The sequence below is a fragment of the Andrographis paniculata genome, unplaced genomic scaffold (assembly GCF_009805555.1).
Source record: "Andrographis paniculata isolate CXL003 unplaced genomic scaffold, ASM980555v1 Contig52END, whole genome shotgun sequence".
NCBI lineage: Eukaryota > Viridiplantae > Streptophyta > Magnoliopsida > Lamiales > Acanthaceae > Andrographis > Andrographis paniculata.
In genome coordinates, this window is record NW_026137587.1 from 5473233 (window position 1) to 5488324 (window position 15092).

Consider the following 15092-nt stretch of genomic DNA (forward strand, 5'->3'; position numbering starts at 1 on the left):
GCCTGCCTTCCAGTCCATCTCCCTTGAAATGCGTGGGAGTGGAGTGGGACACTGCACACGAATACATACATACATACATACATACAGCACCACACGAGCACAAATCCAAATCAAAAGTAAAAAGGAATTGAATTGTGGAGATAGATGTATATGGTGCATCGCGATTCGTGAAATAGTGGTGGTGGTGGTGGAGGATGCTAAAAAGGCTTGCTTCCTTTCTCCTTGAGAAGGAAGTTTCCAACACAAAGTTAGTCAGTCAGACTCACTAAATTTGATCTGAAGAAGCTAAGTATATTATATTATTATTATTATTATTACTACTATTATAGCTGTAGGTGTGGGAAAAGCAAGCAACATATACATATAGGATATGCACAGCCTAAGTACGTAGATGCATGAGATTGAGATTTGTCTGTTAAATTGATTTTTTGATACGATCAAATTCATTCACCCACAGCTACTTTATTAGTTACTACATTTCTTTCATATCACTTTTTATTACTAATTCAGTTGGTGGGAATTTGACGAAGAAGAGACAAAAAAACTAGCAGTAGAATTTTATATACTATTACTATAATAGAGAAGGCATATCATTTAATTTTTGAGCGCACAAAATGCACATGCATGCATGCAATGTCTGTCTTTGGGAATAATATTAATTGATCGATCAATCCCACACCTGACCTGCTGCTGCTTATCTGTATTTATTATCTATCTATCTATCTATTCTAAGCATATATAAATATATCCAATCCGATCCGATCCGATCCATCTGCAAAACATATATAAATGACATTTCATGTTACTACTAGCTAGCTCCTACTTAAATTGAAAAAAGACCAGGACCACAATACTCGTCATATGCATACATAAAATACAAAAATTCACAACTAACATCTATATATCTATATCGATCATGAGAGAGGAGGGGAGGGGAGGGTGCGCGCTTCCCAAGTGTATTCTTGTCCTTAATTTCTGCTGCTGCTGCTGCTGGTGTACTGGTATTATACCATGCATGCATATTTATTAATCAGATACTATTATTTATTAATCCAGTATGTATGTATGTATATATGTGAGATTTTTGCTTAATTTAGCTAGGTTAGATCCATCCATGGATCGGTAAACCAAGCCAACTCAGTCTCGAATCCTCTCCTTTAACTTGGCAGCTGGCTGTGGCACCTGAGATGACATGATATGAGATGAGAAACATAATAGTATGTATATCACATTCACACCCACCCAATAATATATATATCAAAGAACAAGTTCAACTAATCAACCTGGTTTTGCTCTCATCACTTTGCTTTAATATTCGATTCTTCTTCCCCCCGCTGCTGCTTGTTCAATCATCCAACTCTGTGTGATCTGATCTGATCTGAGAGGTACCAGCTATGGAGATACCATTACCAATATTAATTCTCTTCTCTTCCTTCAAGGAGAGTGAGCGGAGCTGCCAAGTGTTCCTCTTGTTTTCTACACCCATATCAGAACGAATCCGCTTCCTTTGCACATACCAATTAATACTACCATGCAGAGAAAAAATAAAGTCAAAAAAATAGGAAGAACATGCTAGGCTGCTGTATGTATGTATGTATGTATGCATGGTTGTAGATGATTATTATTATTGTTTGAGTTGAGAAGACGTTGTGTCTGCAGAGAGAGAGAGAGAGAGAGAGAGAGAGAGAGAGAGAGAGAGAGAGATGTGAGTGGAAGGAGACAAAGAAAGTAAAGCAGATAAAACGAGATAAATAGGAACGACAAAAATGGTAAAAAGCTGTGGGCGATGATGCCGTTGAAAGCAAAATGTCAAACACTACGTTGCGTTTTCTAGGTTTTCGAGGCGAAGAAGGAGCATTCCTATTCTATTCAATTCAATTCAATGGAATTCAATCACGATGCAAAATGTCAAACGCTACGCTGTGCTTCCCTTCCCGTGTCTTGAAGCGTTTGTACTTGTCTGTCTTCTCTCTCTCTCTCTCCCTCTCTCTCCCTGCCCTGCAACTGCAACCAAGAGAGAGAAAGAAAACAAAGGTGAAGGGAGTAGTTAGGCTTGGCTTAAACGAAGACCGCAGAATCCCAATGCTGTCTGTCTAAGCGAGTCCCTCCTCCTCCTCCTCCTCCTAATCCTCCTCGACCCTTTGCGCTTCGCCTTCATCCCCTTGGATCCTTCCACCTTTTCCAGTTTCTTTGATTTATCCAACAATGGAGGTTCGATGCTCCTGCAACTAATTATAACCATTAATTACAACCCTTCCTTCATCTTCACTTCCTCACATCGATCTTCTAATTCTTCTCCTCTATCATCTATGGCGGCTAAAGCTTTTCCTCCGCTCGGTATCGCCGGGGACTCAAACTCCAACAACTACACCGCCGGCATTGAGATTAATCTCGATAACCACCACCTTCATCATCCAAACCCTTCCAACGCCACCGCCATAATCACTTCTCATCCTCCCCAAGCTGCGGCTGCTGCTGCCGCCGCCGCCAGTAGAAAGAGGGCTGCCGCCGATACGGAGCTCCACGGCGTCTCCAGATTTCTCCGACGGCCGGTGAACGGTAAAAATGGCGATTGGGCCAGAGGAGGAGGGGTGGTTGACAGTCCTAATCAAATCTCAGTTTCTCCCAACTACTCCACTACTCCCGCCATGACGATGACGATGATGCTTCCTCCTTCCCCCAATTTCAATATAATAATGACGTCTGCACCAGATGCTACTCTCCCTCCCCTCTTTTCCAATTCCACAGCCACCGCCGCCGCCGCCGCTGCAAACTACATGGATTCCACCACCACCACCACCACCTCTTACCCCACCCAACTCCATCACCAATCTTCCTCCGCCGTCTGCGATTTCTCCGGCATGCCGTTATTCCCTCCGGATAGAAACCGAGGAGCCTTGCAGCTCCCCCCTCCCCCTCCTCCTCTCCTCGCCGGCGGCAGCTCCAGTTCTTCCGGCATGGACGACACCACGGCGTGGATTGACGGCATCATAAAAGACCTAATCTACAGCTCCAACCATGTCTCCGTACCGCAGCTTATCCTCAACGTACGAGAGATCATCTACCCTTGCAACCCTAATCTCGCCGCCCTCCTCGAATACCGCCTCCGCTCTCTCGGCGCCCCCGCCGACGACGACGACACCACCCGCCGCAGAAAGGAGCTGCTTCCGCCGCCGCCGCCGCTCCGACTGCACGCCGAAAACAACAACTCCTTATTGCACGTACTCTCCCATGGTGGCCCCAACATTGAGCCCTTGAACCAGTGGTCCTCTCCACCCACCTACCTCCAAACCAATACCCTAACCCCCGCAAAGTCCCCCACCACCGCCGCCGCTCTTTCCTTCTCCACGGCGCCGCATTCCGACGAGTCCGTCACCCGATCGGAAGCCACCCGCCCCCAAGAGTTGCAGCAGAAGAGTCCATCCGCAGAGCCAACCACAACGACGGGAGCCTCTCCACCAGTCATCAATGTAAACATCAATGCCAACGCCATCTGCAGAGAAAGGAGACAAGAATTGCAGCAGCAGCAGCAGAAGGACGAAGAAGGCCTGCATCTCCTAACCCTACTCCTACAATGCGCAGAGGCAGTCTCCGCCGACAACTTGGAAGAGGCCAACACGATCCTCTTAGAAATCTCCCAACTCGCCACACCCTTCGGAACATCCGCCCAGCGCGTCGCCGCCTACTTCTCGGAGGCCATGTCTGCAAGAATAGTGAGCTCCTGTTTGGGCATCTACGCAGCGCTGCCGCCTCTGCCAAGCAGCCAGAAGTCGAAAATGGCGACCGCCTTCCAAGTCTTCAACGGGATCAGCCCCTTCGTCAAGTTCTCCCACTTCACAGCGAACCAGGCGATTCAGGAGGCATTCGAGAGGGAGGATCGAGTGCACATAATCGATCTGGACATAATGCAGGGCCTACAGTGGCCGGGCCTCTTCCATATTCTGGCGTCGAGGCCGGGAGGCCCGCCGTTCGTCCGGCTGACCGGTTTGGGGAATTCCGCGGAGGCTCTGGAAGCGACGGGGAAGAGGCTGTCGGATTTTGCAGAGAAATTAGGTTTGCCGTTTGAGTTCATGGCTCTGGCTGATAAAGTTGGGAATCTGAATCCGGAGAAGCTGAATGTGAGCAAGAGGGAGGCTGTTGCTGTTCACTGGTTGCAGCACTCTCTGTATGACGTCACTGGGTCTGACACCAACACTTTGTGGCTGCTGCAGAGGTACGTATGTACGCCCTCATATATATATATGCATGTAAGTATGTATTAATCGAGCATTGTTGTTGTGGGGTGGGCAGGCTGTGTCCGAAAGTGGTGACGGTTGTGGAGCAAGATTTGAGCAGGCAGGCGGCGGGGTCGTTCTTGGGGAGGTTTGTGGAGGCGATCCATTATTACTCGGCTCTGTTCGACTCGCTGGGAGCGTGCTACGGGGAGGAGAGCGAGGAGAGGCATGTGGTGGAGCAGCAGCTGCTGTCGAGGGAGATCAGGAACGTGTTGGGGGTGGGGGGTAATGGTGGGGGTGGAGGTGAGGTGAAGTTTGGGAACTGGAGGGAGAAGCTTGAGGAGTGTGGGTTCAAGGGGGTGTCGCTGGCGGGGAACGCCGCAGCTCAGGCGAGCCTCCTGCTCGGAATGTTCCCCTCCGATGGGTACACTCTGGTGGAAGAGAATGGAGCTCTCAAGCTTGGCTGGAAGGATCTCTGTTTGCTCACTGCCTCCGCCTGGCGCCCCGCTTCTGCATTTCGCCATAGCTAGGCTTGCTTGCTTGTTCCAGTCGTCGTCTTCTTCTTTTTTAGCTTGGCCTGCCTCAGACCAGTCCATATTGTTTCAGGCAGGCAGGCAGGCAGGCATTTTGATAGCAGATTTGACAAAGATAGCATCATGCTTATCAAATTAATTAATTAATTAAATAGTTGTGTTTAGTTACATTGCAATAGATAGGGAGAGTGAGTTGAGAGTTGTGATGCTGATGCATGCACGCACGCACTTAGTATTACTTATGATCAGATGAAGATTGTTTGAGATTGTAAAAGCATACATATAGTACAATCATTTCACTTGAGACTAGATTATGGACTGTAATGGCAATGGTGTAAGGACTACAAGGCCCGGCTTTGCTTTCTTCTGCTCATCAAATCTCTCAATTTTCTCTTCATTATATCCTACTAACTCCCTCCACGTGCGTGTAATCAGTAGATAATTAAAAATAATTATTTTATAATATAAATAATTATAAATTAAAATAAATTAAAATAATTAATTAATTTAATTAAAATTAAAAAATTTAAAATAAAATTAAAGTATATATAATTATTTTCTAAAGAAATAAAAATAACATAGTACGTGTAGGACAGACAAATACGTGGACACGGAGGGAGTATTATATTTTCTGATTTTCATTGTTTCTTTCCTTTTTCTATGTTACTGTTGGTGCTGCTGACAAGTCACAAGCAGCAGCAGCCACTTCGATGTAAGAATCGGCTGACATGATGATGATGATGATGATGATGATTGTGACCCAACTCCTCTTTAGATATATGAATAACAATAATATCCCATCATCCATCGCCTTGTCTTTTCTTGCCCTTCCCCATGCCGACTTCCTTCTTCGATTATAATCATAGACAGCAGCAACAAAGAAACACACACACCAGACGAGTAAAGTCTAATTTAAAACTATAATAATAATAATAATAGGATTTCACAGAAGCGTACTATAATAATGTTCTCATACAACAACATTACACACACACACATCATCATCGTCTCCATTATCCTCCCAAAGTTAAAAAGAGTCTACATCACAAATCAAACACAATCACCAAACGGATTCTGCTCAATAACCTGAGATATAGTATGGAAACCCATCCATGGCTCAAACTTGAGCATTCTTTATTATCTTATTGTTTGTCACAATGATCGCTGCAGCAAACACACCTGAAAATAGAATTAACTGTCAGCATTCAAGAACACGCCATAAATTCATAAAACAGAAAACATGGCTTGCCTAAAAGCAATCGACAGTGAAAGAGAAGTAACATGTACACGTACTCAGTAGACACCGCCAAGCATAGCCTGGACATCATCGAAACACCAAAGATTCACTGGATTGGAGACATCTTGAGTTGCATCTCCATTAAGAAAGGCCTCAATTGAAGCATCCCAGGTGTTCTCAAGATACGGCATCTGAAAGAACTTCATCTGGGAGTCTAATGCAGAGGGATTGTCAGACATCTCATTCATGGCAATCTCGTTGTTGACAGGAACTCCCTCTTCAGAGCTTAGCTTTGCTTTCTTCGCAGGGACAACATCCTCCATGAAATGGGATTGATCATCCTCGACAATTGCTGAGAAAACGGATGATATTTCAGGAGTCTTGGCACAATTCTCGCCCCAAGCAAAGTCTGAGCAGTCAAAAGAATTGCTTCCCTGATCAGAGCTAAAGTAAACATTTGTCCCTTCGTTGGGGGCGAATGGTTTCATCGTGATATTTCCAGCTTTGTTGTATGCATCACTCGACCCATACTGCAGCAGTTGGGGTTTCTCTTCCAGGAAATCGAAGGAATCATAATGCTCGCCATTCAGTACATTAGTGAAATCCATATTTTCATTCATGTTGGGGCGAACTGAATCTTGATTCTCCATATGAGGCACTTTATGTGAACTCACCTTAACTGTTCGCCTTGAGGCCGGTGGGGGAGTATCTTCAGGAAAGTTAACCTTAGCTTTGTTCCCCCTAATTCTTCGAGCCTCAGCATCGTAAGCTCGTGCCGCTTCCTCAGCAGTGTTGTAGGTGCCAAGCCATACACGAACTCCCTTTGTTGGATCACGAATCTCAGCAGCCCATTTCCCCCAGGGGCGCTGACGGATTCCTCTGTATTGATTCTTCCTCTTTCTCTTTGAGGAGTTTTCAGCATCTTCATCAGAATCTATTGAGCTCAAACCTTCAAAGGAAAGAAACAAATTATTCAGCTGAGTATGGATCTGAGACCTGATTTGAATAGATTGAGATTTAATCAAGATAGCGAGTTAGAACCCCCACAAAGCAAAATACATATGCAAAAATATTGAGCCTTGTAGTCTTCTTCTGGCATCAAGAACATCAATTAAGGAATGAAAACGTAAAACTGACAAGTATATATCGAAGTCGTTTGATTCATTGCTTTTCTAATTCCAGACCGACAAGTATTACATCGACGAATCAAGTCAAGACAGCAAAAAAACAACCGAACAAATAACTAGATTGATCTTGGAGAAGTTGAATCTTGACAGTAGAAGTTCAAAGTCTGATGCCAATGAATGAAACTTGATCCAGCAAATAAATTGAAAACCCCAATAATTCCAAACACAGGCATATACTTCCAAATTCCAATAGGCAATATGCTTATAGGTGAAAGAAAAACCTTGACTGCACACATATCATCTAAAAACTGGATCAACCAAGATAAACCAAATCTTCACAATTTACATAAAAAATTTACCAAGCAATCAAGCTGTCAAAATATACAAAATTTCATACCAATGATTTATAATTGATTTACTATCATCTCCTTTAATTTAAATCAATCTGAAGCATCAAAAACACCGTCAGTAAAATTCAATAATTTGCCAAGTAAACATGGACTGAATAAAGAAGGGTGCTATCTTGCAGATGAATCTAATGGTTAAATACATAAACTCGGATAAAAAACATGAGATCCAACAAAGCCTCACAAAATCAAATAGAAAACGAAGCTGCTGTAGGAAACAAACTGATCATAATTTTTAATATAATTTTTGTCCCCTTCTTATTACCTTTCAAACAAGTATTCTTGGAAGCATAGAGAAAGGGCATTTTATCACCGAAGTCGTCTTCTTCCTCATGGTCGGAGTAATTCTTGAACTCCTGGAAATCAGCCTCGAAATCATGGTCGAGATGAAGGATGGGCTTGGAATGATAATAACCAGGGATATTCTTTTTCTTGGAGGTGGGGGTGCCCCAGAGCAAATCGGCCGTGAGGCGGCGCGAAGTGCGGCTGACGGGCGGAATGAGATCGGAAATTATAGCTCCACCGCACATGGCAGCAGATTACATATAAAGCTGTAGTTTTTGCTTTTTTTTGCAGCAAGCAATTTGGAGAGAGGTAGTTAGAGGGAAATGGAAGAAGGGTTGTTGAGTCCAAAGACAGTTCAGAAACAGGCGGATGGTGGAAGATGAAGAGGAAGAGGAAAATGGTTGGAAGGCAGTAACAAGTAATCAGCGACACAGAAGAAGAGTCAATAGCAAATTGATCCCAACAAAAGTTTTCCTTTTTTTTTTTGTTAAATATTACCTTGGGCCAGTTTATTTATTTAATTTTAAAATACATGGAATGGATGACTGATGAGAAGATGAGAATGAAAAATAATGATGCTAAAAATAATAAAATAAACCATGAGTGAAACAAGAAAGGAAATAGTTTACACTGATTTAATATAAAAATTGGGGACAGCTCCAAACAACAAGTTGGGGAATAGTTTATTGATAGTTTTGTTACACTCAAATCAAGAAATGCAATAATGGATGCATACATTGTATATTTCCTCTTTCAAATGATAATTCATATGCTCTTGTTGAATTTACTTACTTATTATTTTTATTTGTAACAGAATTTGCATGTAGAAGTCGGCACGTGGATGGCACACGCACACTTTTCTCCCGATTCTCGGCCATCTATAATTGTACCGTGTTTTTTATTTATTTATTTATTTATGAAATTATTAAATCAAATTTGTAGCTGTAGGAAGGCGTGACTCACTAATTAAATTAATAAATAAATAATTGATTAAATGCATTGGATTGGATTGGATGGGAGCAAACTTTCAATGTGGTAGGGAAAAGGGGCTAGGAATAATATACAAATGCATCACAAACTTGTTACATGACTTCAATTTTAATTTTAATTTAATGAATATTTCTGAGTAAATTCAGATTATCTATCGATATATCAATGTACAAACAATTGAGCTGTGATTGGATGTGAAAACTCATAATCCAAACCCATTACAATATAGTAGTATATTATGAAAATCTTTAATATGTAAAATGAAATTTTAAAACATTAATTTATATTTTATTATAAAATTGTTATTATTACTTTAATTCTTTCTATATAGGTAGTCAATATAAAATAATAATAATAAAAATCTACATGTTTAAATTAAAAGATATATAACTTAATTAAACATTAATTCGTAAAAAAATATATCAACACAATGTATATATACAAGTGTTGGAGAAATTGCTTAAGGACACCTCTGATTTATTCAGAGCATATTTGAAAAATAAAAAATATAAATTTCAGGATATTAATTAAAACATTTGAGAAATTTATGCGTGTGTGTATATATATATAGCAAAAATTTATTAATTTTTACTATTTAGACTTTGTATTTTTCGAATATATATTTTATCTCATAATGTATTTATTATATGAAATATTATTTAAATGTATTGTCAAAAACAAATTATTTATATATAAAATCCACCCAAATTTTATCAATCAAAATCCGGGAAAACACACTCACTCTTGTAAACTTTTTAGGAGAGTTACAAATTCAAGAAAGTATAGACACTGTTGCACAATACTTGTGGGATCATGATATTATTCAATTATTTTAAGAAAAAAAACATTACGACATTAATACTAGTAGTTTAATTATTACGAAAATTTCAAAACTGTGTAACTATTTTGAGAAATCTCTTCTTATCTAAAGGAAGAGGAGGAGTCTACGTGTTTGAGGCTTAGACTTATCCGTTAGAGGGAGGGTCGGGTCGGGTCTAACCCGCAGCAATAGAATAGAAGAAGTTGGATGGGTAACTAACCATAGACATAGTGATAGTGGCGTAGGGTAGGGTGATGAATTTTAGGGTACGGCTGATGATGATCTCAACTCTTGTGTATTTAGTCGACTCCTACTTGTAATACTACTAATTAGGAAGTAAGTAGTAGTAGTACTAAGCAGCAAAATGGCACTGGATGAGGAATGATTTATTTTGGAAATTCAAATTTCTTCTTAGTATAGTAGCAGAGCCACTTGAGTATTAGGAATTTTCGAGATTATTATCGGGAGATATAATGTGAGAGAATTTTCTTGACTTATAAGGATGAAGTCGTCAACAACATTAATAGTAATAATAATAGGAAATTACTAACAATAGGCACTGCACTCCATTCTATGGCAACAAAATGTAATGTATTTATGTAGTGGATGGGAGGGAGGAGGGATAGATATTTTAGGAGTGGAGTTTTGGACCACAGCAGGAGAATAGACAAGGCTGGACTGTATGTACATGTGTGTGGTGTGGTGTGGTGTGCAGTACTAAAGGTATGGTATGGTATGGTATGGTTGAGCTGATCACTCTGTCCACTCTATTCTCCAGTTAAAATAAATAAATATATATATATATATATATCTAAGATAGCAAATATAGACGCCAGCCAGCCAGCCAGCCAGCAATCAATCAATCAATATGTTTCTTCTTATCATCTTACTACATACAAGTGGCCGCTGCTGAGTTAAGACCTCCAATGCTTCGTCTTCCTTGATTTGTATTGTATTTGCACACCTACCTACATACAACACAATTATCAATTATAGGTAGAGAAGTGGGATGATGCCCTACTCTTCTAGTACGTGTTATTTATTAATGATCAGGCTAGGCTAGGCTCCAAACAACATTAAACTAAGCTGGGGTTACCTGTTTTGTTTGTGGTCGGTTATGTTATTGTGCAGGGAATGGGAATGGGAATGGAATAGGGATCAATCAATTTCATTTCAATGTTGAATGATCGATCACATCACCAATAAACCTATGCCATGCCATGCCTGCCTATGTTTAGACAAAGTTAAGTTTTCAAAACTACTAGTAGTAAAATCTCAAGTATCCTTCATCCATCGGCTGCTATGCTATATTCTAGTGCAGTGATGATGGTAAAGTATTGATCACGGGACTCATCATCATCGTCAAACTGTATTCTTTTCGCTGGTCAAAAGCAGACGAGATGAAATTATGAAGATGACCCCACCCGCGAAAAAACGTTAAAACAGTAGTAACAAGGATTGGCGGATGGAGTTTTATCAAGGTTCACAAGACCTAGTACTAGTCTACTACACTCACTCAGTCGCTCACATGTCATGACAATGTGGATGTCTGTCCTCCCTGCCATTTCATTATTCATTTCACCCCTTCACTTAAATTCGATTCAATTAAAAACCACCACAACACACCATACCCTACTTCTGTGCCTCTCTCTGCTCTTAATACCTGTCACGTCACAATACACCATTACTCTTCTTCTTCTTCAAACAAAATCCACCATCATCCCATCCCATGTTTTTACATTATGTGACCACATTTCAGATCTCTCTCTCTCTCTCTCTCTCTCTCTCTCTCTCACTAATTTATTTTTCACCTCACGCCCTACATACAACTTGGGTGTTCCCACTCCCACCTCAAAACTCTCCCTCCTCCCAATCCAAATGCAGCAAGCAAACATCGAGATTTATATTTTACTTGCCCATCAAAACTACTTCCATTCATTTTGATTTCATCAACACCATCAGAGGGGCTGCTGCAACGACACTATTATCGGACTCCTCACCAAATGCAACCCATCAGACCACACGATCGATCCACTCTTCACCACCGAGCTTCCCGGCGATAGCTGCTGCTCCTGCTGCTGCTGCTTCGCCTCCACCTGCACCCGAACCAGATAATTCAGCTTCTGCCCCACCCGCCGGAACACCAGCCTCTCAGGCTTCACCGTCACTACCACTCCTTCCGGCGCATTGATCTTCACCGTATACACCGAATCCGCACTCCCTACATTCGTCGCTCTCCTAATGAAGTGCGTCGACAGCTTGTGCTTCCCGTTCTGTTGGACTTGAAACACTGCCGTCATCGAAGGGTAGTTCAGATTCCCCACATGCCCTGCTCTTCTTGCCCCGCTGCAATCAGCTGCCTTTCTCGTGATCGTTTCGATGTTCTTCCTCGTGTAATTCAAATTACACAACAAGTCGACGTAGTCGTACGAATCCATGTCGTAGACGAGCCCCGGATCCATGGCCTTCTGGGGATGGACGTGCCCTGCTCCATAATCCATCACCGTAGATGAATTTCTTGTCGATTCGTCCAGCATTGTTTTCCCTCGATTGTCGATGATGTAGGCCGTCGTCATTAATGCGGATCGTATGGCTGCGGGGCTCCACTCGGGATGAGCTGCCTTCAGCAAAGCAGCCAGCCCGGAAACGTGAGGGCAGGCCATGGATGTCCCCGACAAGATGTTGAACTCTGTTCGTCTCTTGTCCGATGGAATGCCGCTTGGTCCGACGTTATCCGGCCACGCGGCGAGGATGTTTAAACCTGGAGCAATCAAATCGGGCTTCATAATCTCCGGAGTTTCTGGGTTCGGGCCACGGGCTGAAAATGCAGCCACCACCGGCGCCGGGACGACGTGAAGCTGAGTTCCCCGGAAAATAATGGTGGCTGTTGGCGGAGATTTTGAATTCTCCGCCGACTGGATGTATTTCCTGATTTCATCTCCGGCGGCCGCGCCAACAGCCGTCGCCGGCAGCACGTGACAATCCGCCACCAAGCCTTCCCCGTCGAAAACTCCGTTGGCCAAAATCATCCCAATTCCGCCGGCCTTCTTCACCACGTCGCCTTTTGCAGCTCGCGAATTGATTCCCCTGTCGCATAAAACAATTTTACCTTTCACCACATCAGGATCTAATGAACCTTCGAGGCACAAAGAAGAAGAGTAACCATCGCTCCCTACGCTCCCGGCGTAGATTAGAGGGTATAATTTATTATGCGCCAGCGCCGGTCCTCCGTACACGCTGACGCCGGGAATTGTTCTTCCGTTTCCAAGCTTGATGTCGGCGGGAAAATCCCGGTCGATTGTACCGGCACCGACTGTGGTAACCCACGGCGCGACATTCGTGACGGTTAATTCGCCGGGACCGCCGTTGCCGGCGGAGGCCGAGACGAATATTCCGGCGTCAGACGCAGCGAAAGCACTGATAGCTATGGCGTCTAAATAGTACGGCACCACCACTCCTCCGACGCTCATTGAGATAACGTCCACACCGTCAGCTATGGCAGCGTCGAACGCGGCCAGGATGTCTGAATCGTAGCAACCAGCGCTCCAGCAGACTTTGTAAGCGGCGAGGCGAGCCTTGGGCGCCATCCCAGCCGCTACGCCGCGAGCGTAGCCGAGAGTTGAAGCTGGAAACACGTACCTCCCGGCGGCAATGGAAGCTGTGTGGGTGCCATGCCCATCCGAATCTCTCGGCGAGCGAAACTCCGTCGTTTCGTTCATCTTCCCGTTAGTCGCTTCGTATCCGTCGGAAAAGTACCTAGCTCCGATTAATTTCCGGTTACATAAACTAGCGGGGAAGTTCTCTCCGGCGACGCATTCGCCTTTCCAATCGGCGGGAGGAGGACCTAAATCCCGGTCATTAAAGCTCTCTCTCTCCGGCCAGATCCCGGTGTCCATAACACCAATGACGAGATCCGACCCGAAATCTGACTCCTTCAACAAGCCAGCATTGTCGGCAGTTTTCAGGCCGAGGAACTCAGGCGAGCGCGTGGTATGCAATTGCCTGACTTGCTCGGGAATCACCCCTATTATTCCGGAGAAGGCTTCGAGCTTCCGAGCCTCGGAAGCAGAGAGCCTAGCGGAGAAACCGTGGAAGAAATTGGTGTAGGAGTAGAGCAATGGGGAAAGAGCAGCGTCGGTGGGAACAGGAGAGAGGGCTCGAAGCGATGATTGGTACCAGTGGCGGTGGGTGGGGTAAACCGAGGGTTTGGCATCGTGCTGGACACGGATTATGTAGGTGCTCCTCCGGCTGTCATCGGCGGCGACTCCTGAGAAAAGAAGGAGGAGGAGCAAGAGAGGCGGTATCGCCATTGGAGATGTGATTGACGCCATTGCCAGCAGCTGCAGGCTGTGGACTATATGAAATGTATGGTGACTGACTGGTGAATGGGTAAAGCAAGTTGAGCTAGCTAGCTAGCTAGCTAGCTAATTAGGGTTACTAAAGTGGAAAAGGGAGGAGGAGAGTGAGCTGTAAGGTGTGCCTGTGTGTGGTGGGACTCCATCATTGAGATGATGAAGAAGACGACGAAGCCAAGGCAGGCTGTGCATCAGCATCCAAAATTAATTAGTTACTGCTATTTATTTATTTGTATTTGTTGGTGAGTGTGGGGAAAAAGCGTGTTGCGACTTTGGGATAAATTTAGCGAAATTGCGATTTATCTGTAAATGGTTGTTCAATGGCGTAGGGTAACTAAAAGTCACGTGGGTGCAGAGTAGTGTCAAGTGTGACGTGAAAGTGAGGGTCCTGCCACTACGACTACACGAGGACGAGGGCCACTCGCTCGTTTGCTTTGCTGTGCCATATGATTTCTTAACAAAGAATCTCAGTTTTTAATTTATTTATTTTTTAAATAAATATTTCATATAATTTTGTATTAACTATTGACAAGAAATCTACTACATATGTTAACAAACCGATATAATAAATGATGTATTAGGTGAGTGTAACTGTATAATGAAATTAAATAGGCGATTGCAGTTTGGGGACTGCGGACTGTTGTCTGAATCTGTGTCTGTCTTTCTCTCTGTGACTCTGATTCTGATTCGGATTCTCATCCATCCATCATATATGTATGTATAATCATAACCTCCTTAAAAATCTTTTTGATCCTACTACTACTACTACTGCTGCTGCTGCTGCTACAACATTCTTATTATTATTATTATTATTATTGTGATAGTGGTTGTGTTATTTATTTGGAACTCAACTTTCATCATAACACAACACGGGGAGGAGACACAGGCAAAGGCAATAACTACTAAATAATAATAATAATCATAATAATTGATGCTTTGTCTGCTTTAAGTCTGCTTTTGCGGGAGTGAGGGTAGAAGCTGTCATCATCATCTCCATCCCCATCTCCCAAAATAATAATAATCCTTACAATACCAATCAAGACTTTAAAGAAAACATCTTTCATGTAATTTTAATCGGTGCTTTTCAGTGTATGTTGTGGACTAATGCGCCCTTTGTTTTTGTA

General features: G+C 43.1%; 3 protein-coding genes across 3 annotated transcripts; 1 reads left to right on the plus strand and 2 right to left on the minus strand.

Annotated features, from left to right (window-relative positions):
* The first annotated feature begins 2052 nt into the window (after positions 1 to 2052).
* On the plus strand, positions 2053 to 5130 carry LOC127254824 (protein SCARECROW). Its single transcript, XM_051280126.1, has 2 exons — positions 2053 to 4213; positions 4291 to 5130. Exons 1-2 carry the CDS (start codon positions 2217 to 2219, stop codon positions 4742 to 4744), a joined length of 2451 nt encoding a protein of 816 aa, XP_051136083.1. The 5' UTR covers positions 2053 to 2216; the 3' UTR covers positions 4745 to 5130.
* A 518-nt stretch (positions 5131 to 5648) lies between these two features.
* On the minus strand, positions 5649 to 8291 carry LOC127254488 (ethylene-responsive transcription factor RAP2-12-like). Its single transcript, XM_051279604.1, has 3 exons — positions 7784 to 8291; positions 6041 to 6933; positions 5649 to 5926 (listed from the first exon to the last, which is right to left on the minus strand). Exons 1-2 carry the CDS (start codon positions 8046 to 8048, stop codon positions 6041 to 6043), a joined length of 1158 nt encoding a protein of 385 aa, XP_051135561.1. The 5' UTR covers positions 8049 to 8291; the 3' UTR covers positions 5649 to 5926.
* A 2681-nt stretch (positions 8292 to 10972) lies between these two features.
* LOC127254474 (subtilisin-like protease SBT1.5) lies at positions 10973 to 14159 on the minus strand. Its single transcript, XM_051279580.1, has one exon. It carries the CDS (start codon positions 13942 to 13944, stop codon positions 11572 to 11574), a length of 2373 nt encoding a protein of 790 aa, XP_051135537.1. The 5' UTR covers positions 13945 to 14159; the 3' UTR covers positions 10973 to 11571.
* Between the last annotated feature and the right edge of the window lie 933 nt (positions 14160 to 15092).